General features: G+C 40.9%; 2 protein-coding genes across 5 annotated transcripts in view; one reads left to right on the plus strand and one right to left on the minus strand.

Moving 5' to 3' along the window:
- Positions 1 to 3,111, plus strand: part of LOC135115376 (ER membrane protein complex subunit 8-like) — a 123,155-nt gene extending 120,044 nt beyond the window's left edge. For all 4 annotated transcript variants that reach the window (XM_064032086.1, XM_064032084.1, XM_064032087.1 and 1 more), the window contains one exon: positions 169 to 3,111. In XM_064032086.1, the coding sequence (XP_063888156.1) occupies positions 169 to 337 (169 nt within the window). In that variant the 3' untranslated portion in view covers positions 338 to 3,111. The remainder of the gene's footprint in view (positions 1 to 168) is intronic.
- Positions 3,107 to 27,750, minus strand: LOC135115375 (tyrosine-protein kinase hopscotch-like). The gene is made up of 24 exons (XM_064032083.1): positions 27,506 to 27,750; positions 25,187 to 25,246; positions 24,358 to 24,716; positions 23,553 to 23,661; positions 22,997 to 23,151; positions 22,078 to 22,227; positions 21,321 to 21,475; positions 20,746 to 20,847; positions 20,376 to 20,538; positions 19,924 to 20,115; positions 19,334 to 19,447; positions 18,381 to 18,572; positions 17,883 to 18,011; positions 17,100 to 17,271; positions 16,704 to 16,789; positions 15,810 to 15,897; positions 15,170 to 15,339; positions 14,803 to 14,930; positions 13,464 to 13,596; positions 11,744 to 11,872; positions 10,432 to 10,605; positions 9,218 to 9,387; positions 8,613 to 8,748; positions 3,107 to 8,050 (listed from the first exon to the last, which is right to left on the minus strand). Exons 3-24 carry the CDS (start codon positions 24,649 to 24,651, stop codon positions 7,892 to 7,894), a joined length of 3,300 nt encoding a protein of 1,099 aa, XP_063888153.1. The 5' UTR covers positions 24,652 to 24,716; positions 25,187 to 25,246; positions 27,506 to 27,750; the 3' UTR covers positions 3,107 to 7,891.
- Positions 27,751 to 27,891: the final 141 nt, after the last annotated feature.

Consider the following 27,891-nt stretch of genomic DNA (forward strand, 5'->3'; position numbering starts at 1 on the left):
AAGCTTTGTTGTGTTGCTATCACGGAAGTAAGCTGTGTTGTGTTGCTGTGTCAGGGAACTAAGTTGTGTTGTGTTGCTGTCATAGAAGTAAGCTGTGTTGTGTTGCAGTGTCAGGGAACTAAGCTGTGTTGTGTTGCTGTCATGGAAATAAGCTGTGTTATGTTGCAGTGTACACGTGGAGGCAGGGGCACTGGATGTGGTGTCACAGCTGCTGCAGCGGCGGGTGCAGCATGACGTGTGTGACTTTGACAACCACTTGGACGACCTCACCTGTGACTGGGCCAACCCACAGATTAACAAGCTCCTCACCACCCTCAGTGCGGCTGCCCAGGACTAGCTTACCACCACCACTCCTACTTGGCCATCCACACGTCTGTCTGTGTGTCTTTTGTGCCTCTGGGTTTTGTCTAGTGGCCAGGTGCAGGTATGGTAGACAGGATATGATAAATTCCTCAAGGGTTTGATACTTAGGTGAGTTAGCTGTCTGTCAATAAGAGAGTATTTGCTTCCAGTCTGCTCACCACACACAGCAGGGACATTAAGACACAAGAGCTTAGTCACACCTTTAGGGATAACAGTAGTGTTCATGTCTCCTGTACCTGACTTGCTGGCCACTGACCCTTGTTCCAGTACACCCTCAAGTATGTCTTTGCAGAACCACTTACTGGAGGTGAGAGAGAGAGAGAGAGAGAGAGAGAGAGAGAGAGAGAGAGAGAGAGAGAGAGAGAGAGAGAGAGAGATAAGTAATGTATTCTTACTCAGAATTCCATTGTTATATAGAATACCAATATACTTGAAAAAAAAATATGACTGCATTTATATATGATCAGATTTATATTGGTGGAGATGGAGAGGCTGAATAAAGAGAGAGACTTGGTAGATATGGGAGGTTTTGATTCATAGGTGCTGTGAATACTAGCAGATGACATGCTCAGTATCTTGTGCTCTGTGTGGTCTTGCTGTGTTCCCAGTATCACATGAGCTGAACGGGAGAGAATAAGGGAACTCAGAATCCTCATTTATCACAGATTGCTTTGTGGGGTGTTTAGGTGATGAGATTGTGATGCTGTTTATCTTGTTCTCTTGGTCAGTATGTCCCCATTGTGTCATAAACTCAATGGGACAATGGGAAGACTTGTAACCTTAAATTTTTATTGCTACACTGACATTGCTCTGTGGGATGTTTAGTGGATCAGAGTGTTATGCTGTGTACCTTGTTCTCTTGGCTATTTGTTGCTATATTCCCTGTGTGTCATAAGAGGCAACTAAATGAACTAAATGAGGCAGAATGTGAGGACTGGGAACCCTTTATTTTCAATTCCTACAGTGACTTGCCAACATTCCTCTGTGGGGGTGCTGGGTTGGTAAACAGACTTTGAGTTCCCAGCTGGGTCCACTGGAATGAGGCTTTGTTGTACTTCCTCTCACACTTGCTGGGTCATCCATATTCATTTGTGTATGTTGACAGTGTTATGTTGTTTCTTTGGGTTATTTTTTTAAATTTTTTATTTATTTATTTTTTTTTTTAAGGGCATTTCTGTTCATTGCCTCAAGTTTCTGTTCGTCAGCTTTGATGTTCAGGTTATTATTGTGCACAGGTGAATCTCAGTTTATTAATTTATTATGTTTCTTAAGAAAAAAATGTTTAGCAAAAGTGTCAGATTTTGTATTTTCATGACTGCATCTAAAATTACATTTAACAAAATAATTATGATTTTTAGTTTTTATTTGTAAATGTGCATTTTTTGTATGGTTATCTGTACAAAGGACAAAAATTACCCATGACTTCAAAACCCACGAATTGAATATTTGTTAGCTGAGATTGACCTGTGTGTCTCTTAACAGAATTAATTGAAGAACATTCATCACCACACTACCACATTCCCATCCATTGTGTGGTTCCTTTGTGCCTGTCAGACTTGCCAGTGAGCTGAGTAAGGCCAGGAGAGAGGGAAATCAAGAGGCATATTTTTATATAATTTTATCCTGAGTGCATTCACCTAGTCATTTGGTGCAAGACTCCTTTATCCCTCATGTGTTTCCCCAGTCACTCACAAACACCAACACAAGGGGAGGGAAGTGTTGTGAGTGTGGTCTCTGGAGGCACTGTATATTTATTGTTAATATTCTGTTGTTGTTTTTTTTTTTTTTTATCAAGTTCATGTATCTTGTATGTATATTTGTGTTGGATTTTAATGATACACTGCAGGAAGATGTAAAGTTGAGGTAAGATGTAGATAACATGGAATTTTACACAGTAGGGAAGGTATCAAGAAGAGCAGAGTAATGTAATGTAGAGTAAGAGTAGATAAGAGTAGTGTGAGTTGTAGAATGTTGGAGTATTGTACTATAGAAGGGAGGGAGTAGTGCAGTGGGAGACACAGTAGTGGTGCTGAGGGGATGGTGGGTATCAAATTGAATCAGGATTTGGATACATCTGTGTACAGTAAACCCTTAATCTAATGGAACACAGCATAATAGATTCTAAAATTTCATGAATCTTTCAGAGTAATACGGTACATCAATTGATAATTTCAAAGATTAAAGCTAAAATATCACAGTCTAAATCCTGTATATATGGTAACTTGATTTTCTATAGAGCACTGTGCTGTGCTGTACTGTATTAAGATGATCTGTATAACATAAAAGCTTCAGCAGACAGAGCATTAACTGACATTCCTACAATTTTTACAGACTTTCAATATAATTAGATTTCCCTTTCTATTTAAGCCTTTCACTGCTTTTTGGTATATCTTTCCTTAATCAATAACCACTCCAAGACATCTTTTCTTGTTCTGCAGCCACTTCCAAACATTATACTGGCTGGAAACTGCAAAATCTATTCTTTTCGGTGATTTTCTTGTAGATGCTTATAAAGATTTCACACATTTCTCCTACAGCTCTTAATTCTTGCATATCATAGTGAAAGGGTTAAAAAGTCAGCGTTGACATACATATCCCCCTTCCCTGTTAGTTCCTCAGATTAAGGATTCACTGTACTGAGATGCCACTGAACACAGATTATAGTGCGGTCAAGTGTACACAATGTTGATGTCAATTGTTAAGGAAGGAGTTTTCACCTGTGGGAGTAATAAAGACTAACAAATCATCTTTGTACTGTATTTATAAAGCATGAGCTAATGTTAAGAATCACCTGTATATATATATTTATGAGCTGTACAGGAGGATGCACACACTCTTGTAGTAGAAATGGGTGAATCCAGGCAACAGGATCACAAACTATAGATGAAATATAATTAGGATAGTAGAATTACAAAAATACACAATTTAATCAAAGTGGTAGTCACAAAAATACATGAAAAATAGTCAGTGGTTGAGTCACAAAATACATTAAATATAATCGGTGAAAGTGACACAAAATAGGTGAAGTGTAATAATCAAAGTGGTTGTCATAAGAATACATGAAATATAACCAGTGGTAGAGTCACAAAATAGATGAAACAATCTGCACAGTAGAATCACAAAAAATACACAGCAATAAAATTACTAAATAGATGAAATACAAAAGTATGTAACAGATAACTATGTAACAGATAAGCCACTTCACTAACAAACCATTGGAATGTACACACACGTGGACTACCATGGAGTCATCCTGGTAAACTCATTGCAAAGAAATGCTTTGTCAGAAGCATGATCATGAGCTTTAGTTGGCTGAGATAAAACTTTATTTACCTATAACAAATTAACAGTTGTAAATAAGAATAGTGCTTGGTATTAATCATCAAATATAGTTATGCATGTAATGATGATGATAATATTCATACTTAAAGTTTCTACAGAATGCATATAAATCTTTCAGTTTTGTCAAGTAAAATAACCATAAATTGAACCATGATAAGTCAAGTGTGTGTGTACAGTGAACTAACAAATGCCTCTGCCTGTAGGGACCTCTAGGGAGGCGTCCCCCAACAGGCAGTGGCAGGAAATATCACAACCTAGGGCCAGGTGGAAGGAAATTAACACAGCAGCACCAGCCTTCTTTCTGCTCAGGGACAGCCTGTCTAGGACGTGAGGTGTGGGGAGGCAGGACTAACACGGCACCACACCAGCCTGGGGCATTAAAGATTAACAGTCTGGCATGGCACTCATTTATTGTGTTGACTCAAAGACCTGGTGTTTGAGTTCTTGTTATGATTCAGTGGCAAGAGTTGTATTTTCCTACATTCTTGCAAGGATCTGGAGATCTTGCAGTTGGTGCTTTGCCAGAGCTACTTCACCACATGTAACTTAGTACTTTACATAACTAACTATTCCTACATCACCTCATCTCCTTGTATCTCTTGGTTCTTTCTCCAGGGAACACAAAAATGAGTGACTGTCTGGCACTTCTCCATTTCACTAACTTAGGCTTGCTCCTAACTGTTTTGTATGTCCATCTGGAGACAGAGTATGTCACCATTGATGCCACTCGATGATAGAAAAATCAAATGGAGCTGCTAAATATCCATCCATGACACGGAGGAGTGCTGTTGCCATTATTTATACGGCAGCAACAGCAGATTTCCTGCTGCTGGAGTGACACACCACCAACAACACATTCCGCCTCCAGACGGATGTGTGAAACAGGCAGTAAGAAGCGAGCCTTGGTTTGAGAGAACTAAAAATAATCTCAAACCTCTCTTCCTAAAACACTAATAGTATCGCATTTCTTTAATTTGTGACCATTAATATTTAATCTTACAGCATATCTCCACGTAAGAGGTGCAGCCCATCCCTTGCTCCTCTTCTCCTTTCATTAACTTTGTCTAATTTACTTGAAGTTCACTCTCTTGTACGTTCCTTCTATTAATTCTACTCCAGTAAGACACCAAGCTAACTCACTACAAACCTCTAACATCACAGAGCTTCACACACACACACACACACACACACACACACACACACACACACAGCTGCTATAAACATCTACATACGTCTGTCATCTATTCCACAGTAATCTTTTATCTGTGAACTTAGCCACTAGTTTGTAAAGGAATCTGTAATGCATGGTGTACCTTTATTTTCTATGGTGTATGGTAACTCACTCACTCTCTCATCACAGCCCACAGATCCACAATATGTTCCCAAAGTCTGTTTACAAACTACATGCACTCACCAATCTCTCTCTCTCTCTCTCTCTCTCCTCACCACAGGTCACAGTATATCTCCCTGCCTTTTAGATTCACCACTCACAAATGAAAACTTACTCTCCTCATCATTCCTACCCTCATTTTTCACCCATCCTTCAGAATAAGCCCAATGCATACCCATCTATCATCCCTCCCTTCCCTGACACACCCTCTTAAAACTATCCCTTCACTTTCAGGAGACTTATCACAGAGTACGAGGTTTGTGAACCGTATGATTCTGGATGCTTATAGTGTACTTTCTGGTGCGTCGATAAAACCTTTGTAATATGTGATGTGCACACGTCAATAAAACCTTTGTAATATGTGATGTGCACACTGTGAGGATTCAAGCTTAGTAATTGCATCACATCTGAGGTTATGTTAGTTTCTTCCTGAAGTTTGGAATTTGGCAAACGTTTCTATATTAAGGCTGTAACAGACCCTTGTTATTTTGATCTGTGTGTGGTGGTGGACAGATAGTCAAGGCTGACCAGACACCATCTGTGCTTGGGCAATCATTACAGCATGCTTGGTAAAGTATATATATATATATATATATATATATATATATATACACTGTTGTAGTCAAAAGTTTGGTAACATCCCAGTCTTTAACATGAAGCTTAATGCTTTTCTTCAATACTGAGTCCTCTAATCAGCTTACATTATAAAACTAGACAACTTATAATGTTGAAATAACATTAATGTTTTTGCCCAAGGATTAGGTTTAGATCCATTCAATTCATTAATTTTGCTGCTAATCCCTTCATTGTGTAGATTACTCAAAAAGGTATCATACCTTTACTCAAAAATAAGTAATAATCAGCATCTGGAAATTTGTGGGGAAGGGTTACTTCCGTAAATACCTGATCAGGAGACTTGTGAGTGAGGAAAAACAGAACAATAGCAGCAGATATGGAAGGTTACTCAACTTTTGACAGAGACTGTACCTTGAGTGTCTGGTCATGCAATACAAACACTGAGATTCAGGTGTCCATGTCAGTAGTACAAGTGATGTGAGGGAGAAGGTGCAGGCACCCACACCTACCACTCAACACTGTGCAAAGGATGAACAAGTGTGGTTCTGACTTACTTTTAACCCTTTCACTTCATAATTTTCCCATAATCATCAAAACTTTTCACAGTGAATTTTATACAAGTCCCTTAAAAATATCCCTTAATACATTCCATATTTCAACCTACTCTGCACCACCTGCCATGCCACATAACCTTAGATGTCTGGCACACTTTTAATTTTCTTGCAACATTACTTACAGTACCTTAAATAGTCCTGCAGCATAGAAAAGACAAAATTAACTTTCTCTTTTTCCATTTGTTCATTCAACTAATTCTTTTTACAGTACTCAGTGTTAAAGAACAACCATAAAAGTGAAAGGGTTAACTTGTGAATGTTGATATGAGTAATGCTTCCTTCTCTTACTTAACTCAGAATAACAAGGGTCTGGCATGTTACAATGTGCCAAGCACGAGTGGGCAATTAGTGATGTGGAAACGGTCTACAGAGAGTACTGTAGTCTTCCATGAGGCAAGCTCCACAATTGTACGACTTAACGTATTTAGAGACCAGCATGACAACTGACAGGAGGCATCTACAATACACACACACACACACACACACACACACACACACACACACACACACACACACACACAATCCGTGCATGCTCTCTCTCTCTCTCTCTCTCTCTCTCTCTCTCTCTCCACAACCCACAGGTCCACAGCATGTCCTCCCACAGTATGTTTTATGTACCACAGCTGCTCATCACAGCTGCGCAGACTATAGTTAATAAAAAATAATAACAACAATAATAATTTTGATAATAATAACAACAATAATAACTATCAAACTATCCATAAAGTTGACACCCATGCAGAGAGGGACAGCCAACACACAGCAACTCACTCACACACACTCAGATATACAAACATATTCCAACATCAGAGCAAAGACTAAAGTTGAGTACCCTCTGTAGGCTTTTTCCCAGAGCTCACATCTGCTGTGTAATGGAAAATATGCTAATGCAAAATACTGTTTAACCTATTAATGCTAAATACTGATACAATGTACTCAATGCCCAAAGCTAACAGAGACGGATTGCCACAAAGACGGACTGAATTTCACACATTTTTCTCCAAGTTGACTGAATGGACTGTGGAACTTCATCATCAACAGACATGAGACAAAGCAGTAGCTCTCTCCCTCTGGTAAACTTAGTGGAATTAAAAATGGGTGGAATTGGCAGGAAAACACACAAGGCAGCAATACTCTCCTCTGTCTAATGCTCTGACAGTTCTCCTTCAAAAGAATGAAAAGAAACTGTCAAAATGCTGGAGAAAGTTAAGCATCACTACTACTCATCTTCTTACACTGCCAACTCCACTAACTTGTGTGCCTTGCGAGAAGCTCGGTTACTAAGCAGATTATGTAAAAACGATAAAATATGCAGGATTAATTTGGCAATCAATCCATCAAGACTACAAAAAGCTGGTCTTCCATCATGCAGCACGAAGCCGGTGGAGTGTGTAGGCTGTGTTGCAGTGAAAGTAGAGGGTGCTGTGAAGCCTCATCTAATGGACCAGCAGTGTGAACCTTTACCAATGCTTGCTGGAGTAATGACTCACAAAGATAAGAGAGCCATTGCACCTGTGACTGTAAAACATGAAAAAAAAAAGTATACATGGACATCTGGGACACACACACACACACACACACACACACACACACACACACACAGCCATCACAGGTCCTCCTCCTGAAGTTCCTTCACTTGCTGGATGAGTGCTGAGAAGTTAGGCCGCGTCTCAGGCTCCTGGTCCCAGCACGGCCTGATCAGCTCGGCATAGATGGTTGGGTGGCACGGTGGCTTCAGGTTCAGACGCTTGCCATTCTTCAGCATCTGCAACATCACAGATAGACAGATGGATGAATCAATACATGATTTGCACCAACTTAACATAGACCAATAGAGAATTATGACCAATAGAGAAATATACCAACTTAACATAGATCAATAGAGAATTTATACCAACTTAACACAGAGACATATAATTTACACCAATAACATACATACAGATAGATAATTTGCATCAACTCAACACAGATAGGTAGATAATTTACATCAAGAACTGTATTCTCAAACATTTCAGCACTTACAATTACTTTTTGCAGGTGTTAGTGAAAGTTGGTAAGGTTTTCAGGAATATTTTTGACCCTAGTGATAGTTTGGCAATTATTCTGCACCAATACTACAACAAAACACCCATGAGAACCTAACTAACAATTTCTGTGGGCTTTTAAAAAAATGCTGATGAGAGAACAGTTACAAAATACAGGATTAGACCAGAAAAGATAGAAGTTAACAAGAACACCTGAACAAATGAGTTTCAAATTACAGGCTTAGACTAGAAGAAAAAGACAGAAGTTAACAAGATCACCTGAACACTGGCACCTGCACTCACCTGTATAAGAGTCTCAGGCTTCTGGGGGAGGTCTGGCTCTTGCCCCCGGGTGAACATCTCCCAACAGGTGACCCCGTAGGACCACACATCACTCTTGTGGGAGAACTTGCCTGTCTCAATGCACTCTATGGCATACCTGTGAGTGGGGTGGAGGTGAGACGCATGCACATACAAACATACATACAAATTTCCCATCTGCTTTTTCCCTCCATCTTCCCTCATCTCTTTTTCTTTCCCAATAGTGTTCTCAGTGGTGTTTCAAGCAATCTCTTTCACACACACACACATTTCCTATCTACTTTTCTCCCCTCTCTCTCTTCCCTCACCTTCTTTTTCCCACTAATACTATATATCCTCAGTAGTCAGGACAATACTCATACTCTTTAGCATTTCATTCAATCTCTCACACACACAAACACACACTAACATACATTTATCCTCCAATTTCAGATAATCCATTTGCCTCACATTTAGGAACTGGCATCTCAGTGGACTTTCTTTTCCTTTTTGGTGCCCTTGGCCAGTGCCCCTCTTATATAAAACCTAAATAAATCAAATGAATAAATAACACACACACACACACACACACACACACACTCACTCACCAAGGCAGAGGCAAGGCACGGTTGGTCTGCCTGATGTAGTAGTTCCCCTTGTTGGGTTCCTGCGCCAGGCCAAAGTCAGTGATCTTGACAGTGTGCTGGTCAGCCACAAGGATGTTGCGTGCTGCCAGGTCACGGTGGATGATGCGGGACTGCTCCAGGTAATCCATCCCCTGTGGCAGAGAGATACTGTCACTGCCAACAATGATGGCTGTGTGGTATAACTGTCCTCTCATCTTATCTATCTATCTACAGTAAATGCTCTATCTCTCTTTCATTTCCATCACTTGCAGCTTCCTTCTCCTCCTCCTCTCCCCCCCTTCTTCCTTCTACACATTATCTCTTCTCACTCTCCTCCTCGTTCTTACTACAAATGGTGTTCTACTTCCTTCAATACAATTCTCTTCCTTCTTTTGTTTCACTTCCTTTTTTTATGTCTTCTCTTTGTACATCTTCCCCCCTCTTCCTCCTCCTCTTTGCTTCATACTATCTTGAGTCTCTTCTTTTTGTAATACTACTATTACACTACTATTTTAAACCATCTTCTATCTCTTCATCTTACTCTACCCTCTTCTTCCTCCTCATCATACTAATCGACTCTTGTGCATTACACCTCTATTCTTCCATTTTCACTTCAAAATAGTCTGTTACTTGAGGCAACATGTCTACATACACAATTTGTCACATGAATGTGATGTACTGGTATTCATGATGTTCACAAAATACTTTTCATTATCTGAAACCAAATGAGAAGGTGGAATTTCAAACTGTCTAGGAACCTAACCCCTATTATTACTATTGTTCTTTATGGGAAAATGATGATCTATTTATACACTTTCTATTTAAGTGCTGTCTTTAGAAACATATCCCTAATGTGAATGGAGAGTTTACTGTATATAATGGCCGGCAATATTCTCCTATACTTGATCATTTGTTTATTTATTTTCATCTGCGTGTTCTTCATGATCGTCTGTGAGTTTCTATAATCTGCAATCTTGATCTGGTACCATGTTCTTCATCTTCTTCTGATCTCTACAAATTATTCCTGATCCTCTTGCCTCTACAACCTCCTATCCCTGATCCTCTTCTTGCCTTTATAATCTATTCCTAAACTATAATCATTCTTATTCCTTCTTGCCTCTACAATCTATTCCTGACCCTCTTCCTGCCCCTACATTCTCCTACTCCCAGCCCTGTCTCTGCTCACTCAGCCTCACCTCAGCAATGTCCATGGCAAACTTGAGCAGCATGGTGTTATTGATGTGCTCGCGGTGGGTCTTAAGATAGTCCTTGAGGGAACCCATGGGCAGGTATTCCATCACCACATACATGTCCTCCTCGTCCGAGTCTACCAACCCACACAGCCTCACTATGTTGCGGTGCTTCAGTTTCTGTAGCGCCAGTGAGAATGTTAGTTTGAGTAATGTGGTGATTATAACCTGGACTGTGCGGGGATGATTAGCTGGTATTTGTGAGGTGTGAGCAGAAGAATGATGGGTCTGAATGTGGATGGAATGAGAAGGTGTGACTATAGGAATGATAGGTCTGAGTATGGATAGAATGAGGTGTGAGAAGTATATGGATAGTAGAATGATGGGTCTGAATGTGGATGGAATGAAATGTGGCCAGAGGAATGATGGGTGTAACTGTGGATGGAGTGAGAAGGTGTGAGCAGTATGTGGGTAGAAGAATGATCAGTCTGAATGTGGATGGAAGGAGACCTGGCACACAGAAGAAGAGGGAACTACTTAAAAGATGATGAGGGTGAAAGGACTGAGTGGTGAGGCACAAGACAGAGCACTGCAGGAAAGCTTAGTGAGGAACAGTGACTTCTTATGAACATTTCAATGGCTGCAGATGGTAAGGAGAGAGAATCAATTAGTTACAATCAGTGATACTCTAGACATTCCTGGTAAAAATGTGAACTGTATAGGTTAAGTCAAGTAGTTTAATAATAATCTTTATTGTATCTAGCAAATACTGAGTGAAGCTTTGCAGACATTGTATACATGTTTTGGATGGACTAATAGAGGTGTAGAGATGGAGTGTATATTAACCAGTACAGTGTTTAGTATGTATATATATGTACCTCTTAGGGAAGTGTTTAGTACATATATATATATATATATATATATATATATATATATATATATATATATATATATATATATATATATATATATATATATATATATATATATATATATACACGATTTTCTTTCTGAGCCATATTACAGCCTTCAATTTTGTTTGTATATATATATATAAGACTTGTCACTAACAGTAACAAGGAATATTTTGACAAGTCAGGAGTGAATGTTTTCATATACTCGTACATACCTTTCTTTTGGGCACAGAGTTATCATAGTCTGAATACTTCTGTAGGAACTGAGACATATTTGAGGATTATTTTGTTTCTTCAATGCCTATGTCAACATGCTTATAACATCAAAGCAATAAAATGAAACTGAAAGCTACAGTATTGGAGAGGGATAAAGAAAGACCACACACACACACACACACACACACCTGCATGATCCTGAACTCTCTCTTGAGGTCGTCTGTCTGCCCCACTGCCTTCAGGGACTTGATGGCCACTGTCTCCTGCCGTCCCTGAGCATCCGTCATCTGGCCACGGTACACCTCCCCGTAGTTACCCTGTGGAGGTGCTGACACTGAGGCACAACTGACATAACTTTTGGAGGGAACTGTACATCACATAAGTCAACCTCTCCTCTCATACTGTACAAGGAACTGTCACCCTTATGAATTCCTTAACCCTTTTACTGCTATTTTGTACATATTTCCTTGACCATCTGAGTCTGGCGGCTGTCTTATGCTCTTACTTTAGGGAAAGATCAAACAATTTTATGAAGTTTCACAGGTGTTGTCTTAAAATCAGTGACCTGTGTGTTGTATCTACAGGAATTCTCGGTCTAAAAGTATCTAGTTTCATATGATTTAGAGCTGAAATGTGTTCTAAAGAGCCACTTGGGTTTTAAGAGTTCATCAGTAACCACTCCAAGACACTTATTCTTTTTCCACAGCCACCTCCAAACACTGTAATGGCTAGAAGTTGCAAAATCAGTTCTTTTATGCCATTATTTCTTGTAGATGCTTATAAAGATTCCACACATTGCTTCTAGTGGTGTGAATTGTTGCATACCACAGTGATAAGGTTAAGTATGTGTTGCCTACCTATACAGCATGGTTCTTTAGTGACTGGGATGTAACTCTTTCACTGCAACACTTAACAACACTGAAAACATGGTACAGGAACTTTATATACACCAAGAAATAACTATAAGTAAAAATAGCTTTTTCAATTTGTAGGCAATGTAATGTTTAGGAGTGGCTGTGGAACAAGGAAAGTGTCTCAAGAAAGATCTGTGATTAATGAAAGATGTGCTATATCACAGTGAAATGGTTAATAACATGTGTACTGCTTTCACTTGAGGTACAGTTGTCCAAAGCACTGCTGTCATGTAACCCAGAGAGCATAAAGAGATAGAGGGTGGGATATGAAGAGAGCAAGACTCACTGGTTAAAAAGGGAAAAAAAAAAAATAAGGAATATGAAACAGTGACTAAGGAAGAAGATAGAAAGAAGAAAAAGGCAAAGAGAATATGGAAAAAACATGAAGTCTGAGGAAAAAAATAAAGAAACAGAAAGGGACATAAACAGAAAGAGATATAGGGAGGATGAGATTAAGAGATTAAAGTGGAAATAAAAGGATAATGACAGTGAGTTAGAAAAACAAAACAAAACAAAATAAAGAAAAAATTAAAAAGGAGAAAATTGAAGGGATATAAAAATAATGACTAAGAAAAAAGTATGTTAAAAAAGGAGAAAATTCAAGGGATATGAAACAATGACTAAGAAAAGGCAGAAAGAAAAGATTAAATAGGAGAAAATTGAAGAGATAAGAAACAATGACTAAGAAGAAAAGCAGAAAGAAATGGAAGGTTAAAAAAAAAATTAAAGGTATAAGAAATAGTGACTAAGAAAAAAGGAAGGAAAGGATGAAAAAGGGGAAAATTGAAGATATAAAACAATGACAAAAAAAAAGGACAAAGAGAACAGAAACAAAATACTCACCACACCAAAGGGAAAAAAATAAAAAATAAATAAATAAATAAATAATAATAATAATAATAATAATAATAATAATAATAATAATAATAATAATAATAAATAAAATAGATAAAATAAATAAAAACAACAATAAATAATAAACGATGTTCCCCACCTCGCCAATCTTGATGCCAAACTTGATGTCAGACTTGTCAAGGTGCAGTGGCTTGGTGGGCAGGGCGGGGAGGGGCGGCAGGCGAGGTGATGACACTGAGAACTGCAGCAGCACGTCTAGGGGCTTGACATTCCTGTGGGAGGAGAGGGAGAGATAGGAGATGAGAGGCTCTTAGGAGGAGGACTAGAGGGAAAAATGAGATTACTGTGAGGAAAGATGGAAGAGGTTACAGTGAGGGAGATGAGAGGAAAAGAATGCTGTTAGGAGATAAGGGAGGGTTAAAAAGAAGCTAGTAAGAGGTAGAGAAGAGAAGGATGTTACAGGAAAGAAAAGAAAAAAAATGAGGCTACTAAAAGAAATGATAGAAGAGGCAAGAATGAGGAAGGTGAAAGGAAAAGAATGTTGTTAGGAGAGCAGGGAGAGTTAAAAAGAAGTTACTAAGAGGTAGATGAAAGAAAGATGTTACAGGAAAGAAGAGAAGAAAGAAAAAGCTACTAGGGGAAGAAGGGGAGAAAACAGAGGCTTTTGGAAAGATGAGAGGAAAGATCAGGTTACAGAGAAGGGAGGACAAAAGAACCCACTAGGAGGAGGAAAGGAAAGGAGATACTGTGAAAACTGCTTTTTTTTTTGTTTTATGTAGGAGGGACACTGGCCAAGGACAACAAAAATCCAATAAAAAAAATAAAAAAAAGCCCACTGAGATGCCAGTCCCACAAAAGAGTCCAAAGTGGTAGTCAAAAATTGAAGGATAAGTGTCTTGAAACCTCCCTCTTGAAGGAATTCAAGTCATACGAAAGTGGAAATACAGAAGCTGGCACGGAGTTCCAGAGTTTACCAGAGAAAGGGATGAATGATTGCATTAGAGAGGTGGACAGAATAGGGATGAGAAAGAAGAAAGTCTTGTGCAGCAAGGCCATAGGAGGAGGGGAGGCATGCAGTTAGCAAAATCAGAAGAGCAGTTAGCATGAAAATTGCAGTGGAAGACAGCTAAGGATACAACACTGTGGTGATGAGAGGGAGGCTGAAGACAGTCAGTTAGAGGAGAGGAGATGATGAGACGAAAAGCTTTTGATTCCATCCTGTCTAGAAGAGCGGTATGAGTGGAACCCCCCTCAGACATGTGAAGCATACTCCATACAAGGACGGATAACTGCTTGCATGAACACACACATGAAAAAGAGAGGAAAGGAAGGTATTTTCTCTCTTATTGGTGAATGAACTATTGGAGAGACAGTAGTACAAGAATGAGTGTCTTAAAAATTATAGAGGATTATGAGAACAACTGTTGATGGTGTGGAAAGAATGTAATAGAAGACAAAGAATGGCAACACATACACACCTGACTTGAGAGGAAACAGGGAGGGAGAAGGCTGTCCCCATCTCATAAATGTGAGGTGGCTGGAACTCTGGGGTGTTGAAGGAAATGAGGTTGTCCACCATGAGGTCTGGCAGCTGGTTTAGGGTCACCTGTGGGAGGGGTTATGAAAGTCATAAAAAAAAAGTTGAATAGATAAAAAAAAAAAAAATATATATATATATATATATATATATATATATATATATATATATATATATATATATATATATATATATATATATATATATATATATATAAAAAACACAACAAAGAATAAAGTCATAGGGAAATTTGAGAAAGAGAGAGAAAGAAAAGAAAACACAAATGACAGCCCTCCCCCCTCTCTGACCTGCGCCACAGAGCCATCAGCATAGGTGAGGGTGGTGAGCTGGGTGGTGACAGAGGTGGTGTCCTCCTCAGCCACCTTGACGCTGCTCTCCACCTCGCCATTCTGCTGCTGTAAGTCCGTGTCCTCCGAATAGATGGTCTGGTAGGCATGCTTCTGCCGGGAGTTGAACACTGCAGGGAGGGAGAAGAGATGGTGGGGTTAGTGAAGGGGATAAGACAAATGTGAGAAATGGAAGTTAGTAAGGGGATGAAACAAAAGTTAGAAATTGTAAGGGACACAAAATGGTAATTATTAAGGGGATGAGATAAATGTGACGAATGGTAAGGGAGACAAAACGGTACAAGTTATTAAAGGGGATGATATAAATGTGAGAAATGGGAAAGGAGACAAAATGGTATGAATTATTAAAGGGACAAAAACAAATATGAGAAGAGGAAAAGTTAGTAAAGAGGAAACGTGTGAGGACAAGAGGAAGTAGAGTAACCATAAACAACATAACAAAACATTACCAGCAACAGAAGGAACACGATAAAGACTAACGATAAACAACACAAAAAAATAAATAAATAAATAAAAAATAAAGCCACATTACTACATAACTGAAACCACCACCGGCATAACCAGAAGGACCCAGACTCACCCTGGTAGAGGATCTGGTTCACATCCCTCATGACAGCCTGGGGTTGCCGCCTGGCCTGGGGATCTGGGGACCAGCAGCGCAGCATCACCTGGACACAGACACATCATCACACACCTCACCACCAAAACATTAACATTCAACAGGTAAGATTAGATTAGCTCTCTTTTTATCATATTTCCTTGCCACAGTTTCCAATATTCTTTCACTTATCAAACCACATGCCAGGTGATCCCACACAGGGTGGCCCAGATGAGGCACTACACACTCACACATGTCACTGTGGCAAGGGGTAAAAACACAGCCACTGTATTTCCTGCATGTTGTATTTGTATTTGTAGAAGATAGAGGTGAAAAATGCAGGAGTTTGTACAGGCTTGAAGGTGAGTATGAAACATGAAAGGCAGTAGAAGTCACAGTTGGTAGGCTGTCCACCTTGGCCAGTGTGTCATTTGAGATGACTAAAAGAGATGGAGTGGAAGGGCCAGGAGTTGCCTATGAACTATGTCCTATGAACTGGCAAGGAATATGCTTTCATGTCAGTAATAAATGACAGGTCAATGCATGTGACAACGAATGTTTCACCTCCCTGACATTATGGTTTGTAAGGTGTCTCCATTCTCTGTTATGGAAAATATGACTGAGCTGTATAGGAGGGAGTTTAAAAATGAGAATGTGAGTTATTTCAAGAGGGAGAAAGGGTTAGGTAGAGAGAGCAACACACACACACACACACACACACACACACACACACACACACACACACACACACACACACACACACACATTTGCTAAAGACCAAGTGTAACCAAATATGTATAGGAAGTAAAGAGGAAAAAAATTGAGAATGTGAATTATTGAGTGAGAAAAGATCAGGTAAAGAGGACCACCACAAACCTGGTACAGATCCCTGGGGCACCTGTCAGGGCGAGGCAGCACAAGTCCTGTGGCATACAAGCTCCGCATCTCTTCCATGTCAGCACCTGCAGCCGAACATGGCTATCTTACCACACAAAAAATAGTAGTAGTAGTAGTAGTAGTAGTAGTAGTAGTAGTGGTATAAACCCAAGCAATCCTATAATAAGGGAACACAGAAGCAGGCCGAGAGTTCAGAATCTACCAGTAAAATTGGGAATACTGGTCAACTCTTGCATAGGGAAGTGGGCAGAATGGTTTTTAATCCACCCTGTTCAATTTCCATTCTTGACTACACCTGTACTTGCCCAAAGATGAAGACAAAGAAGAAAGATTACACAATTACCAACAGCTATACCTGCCCCACCCATGGCTCACCTGGCAGTGGTGTTGCCCCAAGGGAGAAGATCTGCCAGAGGGTGGTGCTGAAGGCCCAGATATCTGTGGTGGGGTCCTGCAGGGCAAGGGGCGGCTGGATGTGGTACTCCCGGGGGATCCAGTGCAGGTCGCGGTGATCATACCTCACCAACCCAGGGTCACTCAGCTTCACCTGGTCATGGGAGGTCACAGTGCTGTCTTATCTGTGTTTGCTGGGGGCTGCATTAGTGTGTGTGTGTGTGTCTGTGTGTGTGTGTGTGTGTGTGTGTGTGTGTGTGTGTGTGTGTGTGTGTGTGTGTGTGTGTGTGTGTGTGTGTGTGTGTGTGCAGATGACTGACTAGGCTTGTGTTTGTTTATAGTGAGTGTTTAAGTGTCTCATATTCTGTATGTTTATGTTTGTCTGTCTGTTTCTCTCACACAGACATCAGTGGAATGAATTATCAGAGGAACTATTGTGCATATGTGTGTACTTGCATAATGTGGTCAATAAACTCCATTTATACAGTTATCTATCTATCTTTCTATCACAAGTACACCAGTCTAAACAGAAATATGATGATAAAGCAATAGACACACAACATTACAAGCCTGTCTCAATCATGCCATTCAAAGATGGGTAAATACCAGCAACACACACACACACACACACACACACACACACACACACACACACACACACACACACACACACAAACACACACACACACACACACACACACACAAACACACACACACACACACACACACACACACACACACACACACATACAGCCACCCCCACACCTTGAAGCTCTGGTCCGTGTGCTCCACCACCAGGATGTTGTGGCAGCGGATGTTGTTGTGGTGAATGTCCTCCACATTGAGGTACCACAGTGCTCGGGCAAGGTGGGTCGCTGCCTCCACCAAGTCCACCTGAGAAACAGATGGGTGGAAGGTGTCAGGTGGTGCTTGTTAGTTTAGGTTAGCTTAGGATTTTTTTTTAAAGTTAAAGGAAGACTAATCTAGGGCAACAAAAAGAATGGGGAGGAAAAGAAAAATGCACACTGAACAGAAAAAAGACCCACTGTGTTGTGGTTCATTAGATTAATTATTGGTTACAGAATTTAATGGTAGAATGCTTGGTAGTGTTTGTTAGGATACTTCACTTCCACTACTACAACCTTTCAAAAGTGAAAACTAACCTGTTAAATGACTCATGAAAACTCTTGAAGACATAAATAACTACAGTAATCCAAATAAAATATACCACCACCACCACCACCACCACCACCACTACTTCACCTCCTTCAAAGATGTGTGGTGTTCCTGCAGGTACTTGTCAAGGGGTCCCAGGGGCAGGAATTCCATCACCAGGGCCAGGGGGCTGAGAGTGACGCCATGCACAGCCACCACACAGTCACACGTCACAAAGGCAAACTGGTTCAACACAGCCAGGTAGCGCTCAGTGTCCTCAATGCTGTGCAGCTTGGGGACCTGGTGGGTGCAGGGTGAAGGTTGAGAGAGCCCTGGCAATGGTAACTCCTTGATGTAGTCCTGTTTATGACTTCACAGTGGATAAATCACAAAGACTACATAATTATATAAAACGATCAGATTATTGGTGGGTTCCTTTTTAACAACAGGAACACTAAACCAACAAAAAAATGCCAAGAAGAGACTAGAAGTACAAGGAAAATTAAGTGATATTTGACAGAAACAAAAGAGATTGGACAGCAAAAAGAAACAACAGACAACCTGAGGGGGAGGAGAGGGACTGGTGGAGATTGTTGCAGTAGCACTGAGGGCATTAGTGGCATGACTAGTTAGGGTTAGTGCAGCAATATATCAAGGGTCACATTTCAAGGGTCTCAGGGTTACATAAGGGCATGGCTAATTTGGGCTAAGTACTAGGAAATGAAACAGCACTGGAGACCATGGGAGAGAAGAGAGAGATGATGAGAGCACTGAAAGACAGCTGAAATTTATTGACATGTAGGAAGAGAAGATATAGAAAATTTAAAAGGGAATGGTAGAGAGAAGTAAAGGAAGAGGAAGACCAAGAGTAACATATATGTATGGATTAGTGAAGCTGGCACAAAAAATAACATGCAAGCAATTCATTAGAGTTACAAGAGACATAGGAAGGTGAAAATTCACGAGTGCCAATGTCCTGAAGGCTTTGGCACAGAGGTAAGGTAAGAGAACTAGGCTGTATTTTTATAAGGGTTGTATTTCAGAGTGTCACGCCTCCTCACCTTGACAGCCACCTCCCTGCTCTTGTCGCCACTCCACTGTGCCCGGATCAGGTCTGAATAGCGGCCGCGGGAGATGTTGTCCTCGATGGATGTGAGGTGCGACATACTGATCACCTGTTACAGAGATGGGAAGGCGTGTTAATTGTTTGCTCTCCCTCCCTCGTCCATGTCTTTCTAACCATTCCCTTCATACACCTTGCAGAATTCATGTACATTAACTTATCCTATTTTCTATTTATTTTTTTTTCTGTTTATGTAAGACGGTTCTGGTCTAGAGCAACAAAACAAAGCATAAAAAGGCCAACTGAATGTGCCAGTCTATAGTGTGAATGTGTGTATAGTCTTTCTCTCTCCCATCTATGTACCTTCCTTAGTGTTCCTTTTGTACATTACCCAAAATTCAAATATGCAAACTTACCCTATTCCCAAAAAACAAACACCACACCCATACCTTCACACCATCATCCACATATCCACCATAACACTCCATTCATTAATACAAACTCACCCTATTCCCCCTTAAACACCTACTATAGCTCAACCCCTCAGCACACCCATACCTCCACCCCCACAGCCCCACAGTTCCTCACCCTGGGTCCGGAGAGGTCCTGGCGGCGCATCTCCCTGCTGGACGAGGCACAGATGAGGAGCTGTTCAGTGTCATCGTAGTCTGAGAAGGGCAGGACACGGGTGAGCCTGAGAGGGCTGTCAGAGCGCCGCACAAAGTCACGAATCATTCCCCCCAAGCTGCTGTAGAAATCCCTGGAGTCTTGAAGGTGGAACTGCAGGAGGTGAGGGATGGGTGAGGATGTGACTGGCAGGAGGGTGAAGGAAGAAGAGGGTGACTATGAAAATTGATGAGGATGTGACTGAGAGGGTGAAGTAGAGATGACAATGGTGAAGGGAGAAGAGGAGGTTATATGGATGAAGGTGATGTGGTTTGTAATGAAAAATAGAAGAGGACTGTGAAGGTGAAATGGAGGACATGAGAGTAAGGAAAGAAATTACTGATGCAGATATAACTATACACACACACACACACCTTGTCCCCCTGCCGCTGAATGGTGTAGCAATGTGGTGGTGCGTTGGCCTCCACCACCACGTCCAGCAGGAATGTGTCATACTCAGTGGGGGACTCCCGCAGCAGGCCTACCCCTACCTCACTGCCACCCTTCTCCTGCAGCTTCCTGGCCGACACTTCACTCCTGAAGAGGGCAGTAATAACGATAGTAAAAATTAATTAAATAAATAAATAAATAAATAAATAATAATAGAAAAAAAAATCTCACTCTATTGGTACTTGGCACACCTAACTTCCACCCCATTGGCCCTTGGCACACCTAACTCTCACCTCATTGGTTCTTGGCACACCTAACTCTCACCCCATTGCTCCACACCATGCTAACTCTCACCCTATTGGTCCATGGCACTTGTTGGACCGCAGGAAGACCAGGGAGGGCGTGGACAGCTCCCGGCAGAGATCAAAGGTCCAGGTGCACATCAGACGGTAGTACCTGCAGAGAAGATGCAGGTAAGATACAGCTACAATGCTCTCTCTCTCTCTCTCTCTCTCTTAGAAATCAAGGAGCATTAATAAAACTATTTTCATTTATTTTTTTCTTTATTTTCTTTCCAGCTTTAAAATCTGTTAGATCATTACATTCAAATATCTTAATACTGTGTTCTCTTCCTGTCTGTCTTTCACTCTCTCCCTCTGCATCTCAGTAGCATGGTGTTAAAATCACCCCCCCCCACACACATACACACACAAAGGAAGATATAAGAAGTATAAACCTTATCTTTCAAAAGCTTCTTATTGACTCAGCTCTAACAATACCATTACTGAGTCTATTCCAGTTATCTACCACTATTTGGGAACCAATTTCTCCCTATCTCTCTTGTTTTGAACCTAACTTTACCACTAACCACAACACAAACCAGCCTGGACACACACACACCCACACACACACGTACATACACTACGTACCCAGTGAGACAGCCAACCATTGCCTCCAGCTCCTCAATGGTGGACAGCTTGAAGTAGCAGGGCACACCAGTCTTGCGGGACACCTCCACCGTCAGGTCCTGGGAGCGCGTTGTCACAAACACCAGGTCCTCGATGCAGCACAGGTGGGACCATGACTGCTGGGTCAGAGTGTACCTTACAGAGTGCTTTTGTGGTCTGTATGTGTTCTTAAATTATTTGTTCTCTCATTAGGACTAGTTTCAGAGGCCACAGGGATGATTTGTTAGGCTCTCTTGAGTGTGTTTTTGAAGGATACAAACTTCACTATGCAAAACCATATAATTATCCTCATTGCACCTCTCAATATAACCTTCATAACATTCTAATACTGATCTGTGATTATTAAGAACCCCCCACTTAAACTTACTAGAGAGTCCAGGAAATAAAAATACAAATAAAACAAAAAAGTAAATTGCACAGCTAGGTACATAATTGTAATTAAATACATACAAAATAAAAACACCTAACAAGATAATGGAAAATACACATTTGTATATGAACTATGAACTAAAAGAATAAAAAAAAAGAGCAGTGAGGACATGAAAGCAGACCAGTAAACAAAGATAAAAACCCTGACAAGTGGTGCAAAGAAACAAACAGTAGTGCCTCATCACCAACACCACAACAGTCAGGTGAACATAACCAACTCTGCCAACGCACACACACACACACACACACACACACACACACACACACACACACACACACACACACTCACCGCCTTCTTGTTGGGCGAGTGGCTGTAGCGCAGGCCGGGGTGTTCGGTGTGGTAGGGGTCAATGCAAAGTCTGGCACTGTGCACGGCCCCACCTTCATCACGCAGCACGTTGTACTCCTCACTGCCATAGCTGCACTGGCTCTCCTCAACCTGTGTGGTGGAGGGCTGAGGTGAGGCCAAGTGTGGAAGGAGCTTGACAGATTTTTATAGTGATAAAGTAAGAGGGAGTTGAGACATGGAAGGAATGAGATCTTTCTTTATGTAAGAGAGTTACTGGCCAAGGGCAACAACATTTATGAAGAATACAAAAGGCCCACTGAGGTGCCAGTCCCCAAAGAGAAAAGACCGAAAGGATTATTCAAAGTTGGATTAGTAGCTTGAAACTGCCCTCTTGAAAGAGTTCAAGTCATAGGAAAGAGGAAATACAGAAACAGACAGTGAATTTAAGTTTACCAGTGAAAGGGGTGAAAGACTGTGAACACTGGTTAACTCCTGCATTAGACAGAAAGAGGAATGAAAGAAAATAGAAAGACTTGTGCAGCAAGGCCAGGAGAGGAGGGGGAGGCATGCAGTTAGCAAAATCAGAATAGCAGTTACCATGGAAATAGTGGTAAAGATAGCAAGAGATGGACTTGTAAAGTATAGTTTATTTAGTACAATTTAATACATACATACACACATACCTTGTCACTCTCTAATGCCTAATCTACAATTATTTCTCACACACACACACACACACACACACACACACACACACACACACACACACACACACTGCAAAACTTATCATGATCCCAAAACCCAAATTACAAAACACTCAAACTTTCCATACTAAACTCTACACCAACACCACACCCAAGCCTGTGTGAAAGAAGCTCCAGGAGTCACAGAGGCAATGCACAGAGCCTGACACTCTCACCTTGAAGAGATAGCGCTCCCGTACGAAGCTGGCCTCCCTGTTCTGACATGTCTCTACAAGCTTCTCTGCATTTCTCTTCACATTGAGTCTGTTAGCCATGCCGTTCAGTTCCCTCGGCATGAAGCTCTTCAGATCTATGTCACCAACCTTCCTCCCTGCACACACACATACACAAAGATGAACAAAAATGAGTAAATAAATAAACAGATAGATAGATTAGTTCTTTTACCTTCCTTCCAGCATGTGCACACACACACACACACACACACACACACACACACACACACACACACACACACACACACACACACACACACACAGGTAGATAGACAAGGAGGATAAACAGGTGGATTATCAGTTCTTTTACAGGCCATAACACTGTGTATGTAGATTGATTTATTTGAGATAATAGTGAGTTTTGGGCATAACCTAATGCATTAGCAAACTACTGAAAGGAAAAAGCACTTGCTCATACACACATATACAGAAAAAAAGAGAGAAAAAACTATCCTGTAAAAATGTAAATAAGTGTACACACACACACACACACACTCACCAGGATTGTTGAGAAGGTGGAGCAGGACATCAGTCACCACCAGACCCAGACCATCCTCAGGGTGCTTGATTAGTTCTGGGATCTCCCCCGCTAGGAAGTCTGCCCGTACCTGCACCACAGACCACCACCAGTTTTTGTTTGGTTAGGTGAAGTTAGGTCAGGCAAAATAAGGTTAGGTTAGGTTAAGCTAAGTTAGGTTTGGTAAGGTTTGGCAAGGTTAGGTTTGGTAAGGTTAAGATAAGGTTACATTAAGTTGGGTGAAGTGAGGTTACCCAGTCTGTCCTTGTCCATATCCAATTCAATGCTCTGGTGTTGATTAGATTTATATAATTATGGTCTATGTCTGCAAAGAAAGCCACTGGTGGAGATGCTTAAGATTAGATTAGGTATATAAACTGATACAGAGAGACAGACAGACAGACAGACAGACAGACAGATACATATATAGACAGTATATAGACATAGATAAGATTCTAATTATTACTGCCTCAAAAATGCTACTGAAAAAATAACTACAAAATCAGAAGTCTAAGAACACCACTAATAAAATTAAAAAGACATAATTTAACAGGCAAGATGAACAACACACACACACACACACATACATGGAAAGAAAACGAGACAGAGATATAGACAGACAGATAAATAGACAAACAGACAGACAGACAAACACAGACAGACAGACAGATAAAATAGACAGACAAACAGATATAAGTAGAAAAGGTCCACATCATTAATACCAATAAAGAAAAAAAATGCTACAAAAACACAAACACAAGAGAACACACACAAAACACACACACACCTGGTGGAAGAGATAGTCAAAGGCAGAGCGATCGAGAGCCTTGAGGCGGTCGAGAGTGTATGGCTTGAACCGCAAACGAAACTCCAGTGTGGGATTGGCTGGCAGCTTCTCCACGGCACAGCCCAGACTGACCCAGAGCCCATTGCTGCGGTTCCTAAGGCCAAAGAGGTGGCGGCAGAGGGGACTGATGCCCAGGACACGAGCGGCCGCCACCAGGATGTCCTCCACAGTCTGGTCAGAGACCTGGGGCAGCACAAGAGGCAGCCACTCTCCATAGAAGGCGACGGTCAGCATGATGGTGGTGGTGGTGGTGGTGGTGGTGGTGGTGGTGGTGGTGGTGGTGGTTTTTAAGTGTTGGTCTGGAATGGTAGTGATAAAACAGGGTTAAAGACTGAGTGTGTGTGTGTGTGTGTGTGTGTGTGTGTGTGTGTGTGTGTGTGTGTGTGTGTGTGTGTGTGTGTGTGTGTGTGTGTGTGTGTGTGTGTGTGTGTGCGTGTGTGTGATTGCCTATGTCCAATCTGGTACATTTCAGAATACAGCAGACATATGGACATAAGAAAAACAGAGAGAGAGAGAGAGAGAGAGAGAGAGAGAGAGAGAGAGAGAGAGAGAGAGAGAGAGAGAGAGAGAGAGAGAGAGAGAGAGAGAGAGAGAGAGAGAGAGAGAGAGAGAGAGAGAGAGAGAGAGAGAGAGAGAGAGAGAGAGAGAGAGACCTAGTGTAGAGTATCACAGTGTATATTTAAATGGTGCATAATGTTACCCGTTCCTGGACCCACGTGTTTGCTGCTGTTCAGGTGGCACTCCCTACAAACAGTGCCATCACCCTTACCTCCTCACAGCTCCCCAGCAGCATCAGACTTGCAGCCCTCTCCTCTCTTTATGGCGTACCCTGCAAGTGTACAGCAACCATTACAGCGCTGTCAGCATAGGAACACCACAACTGACTAATATTAGCACAAGAAATTAATGAAATAGGTCTGTCCTTCACAATCTTTGGGGCATCAGAGAACAGGAAATTGATCTGAAAGTGGAGGAGAATCAGCCACAAGAGGTCAATGCTGTCATCCGCCTCTTATTTTCTAATCAGCAGCTTTAGAAAACTGAAGTGGATTAAATCATCATTATAGCTGAGATCCAACCAGTTAATAATTACACAGTTAAACCTTGTCTCTGATGCCATCTTATCAGTCTCTCGATGGCAGTCACCACAACAAGACATCATATTATCTTACAGCATCTGATTTGATTTTGTTCTGATAAGTCTTTCATTGTTATGCAGCCAGGGTTGGAGGGAGGCAGGCAGCTTGACTTGGCCTGAGAGACTGACATACCATGGGAGCAGCAGCAGCAGCAGTGGCAGCAACAGTAGCAATAACAACAGCAAGAATAGGAGGGAGGAGGAGGAGGAGAAGGAGGAGTAAACAAGAAAAGAAAAAAAGAAAAAGAAAAGAAAAAAATAGCATTAGCAGCAGCAGTAGTAGCAACAGTAATAACAGCATTAGCACCAATACAACATGTTACAAAATTTAGACATGATTAAAAAAAAAAAGGAAGAAAAACAGGTGGTGACCCATGCAAAGATAAGTCCCCAGGCATTTAGTTAGCTGTACTTCTGGTGTGACACAGGGAGGACTGGAGTAAGGCAGGTGGCTCGGCTTGCACTGACACACGGTATGAGTTTGAGGTTTCCAGGAAGGACGAGACATCACATATTAGTATTATTTTGAAGTTTAGTTAAATACTGAGGTTCCAGGAAGGACAAGATATCACCTATTAATGTTATTTTGAGGTTTAGTTAAATTTGTGGTCCCAGGAAGGGCAAAACATCAAGTATTAGTGTTATTTTGAAGTTTAGTTATATTTTTGGGTTCTAGGAAGGATAAAACATCAACTATTAGTGTTATTTCGAGGCTTAGTTAAATTTGTGAGTCCCCGGAAGGAGAAAACATCAATTATTAGTGTTATTTTGAATTTTGGTTAAATTTTTGGATTCCAGGAAGGACAAGACATCAATTATTAGTATTATTTTGAGGTTTACTTAAATATGTGATTTCCAGGAAGGACAAGACATCAACTACTGGTGTTATTTTGAAGTTTAGTTAAATTTGGGTATTCCGGAAAGGACAAGACATCAAGTATTGGTGATATTTTGAAATTTAGTTAAATTTGTGAGTTCCAGGAAGGACAAAACATCAATTATCAGTTATTTTGAAGTTTAGTTAAATTTGTGGATTCCAGGAAGGACAAGACAACTACTACTACTACTGCTACTACAACTACTACTACTGGTGTTATTTTGAGTTTAGTTCAATATAATTCTGATGTCATGTGGCCTGAAGTGGTGGTGGGGAGTTAGCTTGACCCGTACAATGAGAGGACAGCAAGGGCAGCAAATTGGTAATGTTTCTTTAATTAATCTCTGTGTCGCAAATTCTTAACGCTGACAACCTTCACTAACTCCAAGTGATTCATTAGTTTGTTGTCATCAGTAAATTAACAGACATATTCCAGTAAGCATGGGAGTGTTGCTTTACTTTCAAGCTTCAGCATTATTACCTTGTCTTGTCCTTAACCTGCATTACCTGTGCCTCAATTTACTATTATCTTAACCTCAAGTTTTATTACCTGGTCTAAATCTATTATATTATGACTAGTGCATTTAGTGACCCATTCCAGTAAGTATGGGCATGTTACTTTATTCTCAAGCTTCAATATCATTACATTATCGTAACCTCAACCTTTATTACCTCACCTCACTTTATCATGTTATTAGCAGCTCAGTAACAGATCCATTCAAGTAAGCATGGGCGTGTCACTTTACTATCAAGCTTTTGGCATTGTTACGTAAAAAGTCTTTACCTCAACTTTCATTACCTGCGTCTCAGTTTATTATCACGTTAATAGTACCACATTAACAGATCCATTCAACGTTGTCTTAACCACAAATTACATTATCACTGCATTCACGTAACAACAGTGCAGCAAATCAAACATATCCATAACCTAGACAACACGGGCGGCTAGGAACAGTGCCGCTTGTTACCTAGTACTGGCTGGGGCATCAAATAATAACAAACACACGCACACGCAAAAAAAAAAAAAAAAAAAAAAAAAGATAAACAGCCAAACAAGACTCCTACATGCTTACCCTGGGACACTGCTTGACTGACGCCACACACTCTTCTACCATCCTCCTGCCCCTCCCTCTGCGTGTGTCAGGGCGCCCTCCTCCTTCTGTCACTGCTGTTCACCGATGTCCTTGTCTGTGTGGCTGTCCGTCTGTCACTCCCCCTTTTTCTCACGCCATTCTTGTGTGTTTCTCCCTGTCTTCCTCTTCTTCCTCTTGTGAGCAATTATCTTCTGCTGTCTGTCTGCCTGCCTGCTCGTTTTCCCATGTCTTACTTACTTAATTCGTTTATCTATTTGACTTTACTTTTTTTTTTATTTTCTTTTCACTTTTTGTTATTTTTTGTTTATTTTCTTAGCTTTTTTGTCCCATATAATTTTCTCGTTCTTTTTTCACCTATTTTTATT

This window comes from Scylla paramamosain, chromosome 29, assembly GCF_035594125.1.
Source record: "Scylla paramamosain isolate STU-SP2022 chromosome 29, ASM3559412v1, whole genome shotgun sequence".
NCBI lineage: Eukaryota > Metazoa > Arthropoda > Malacostraca > Decapoda > Portunidae > Scylla > Scylla paramamosain.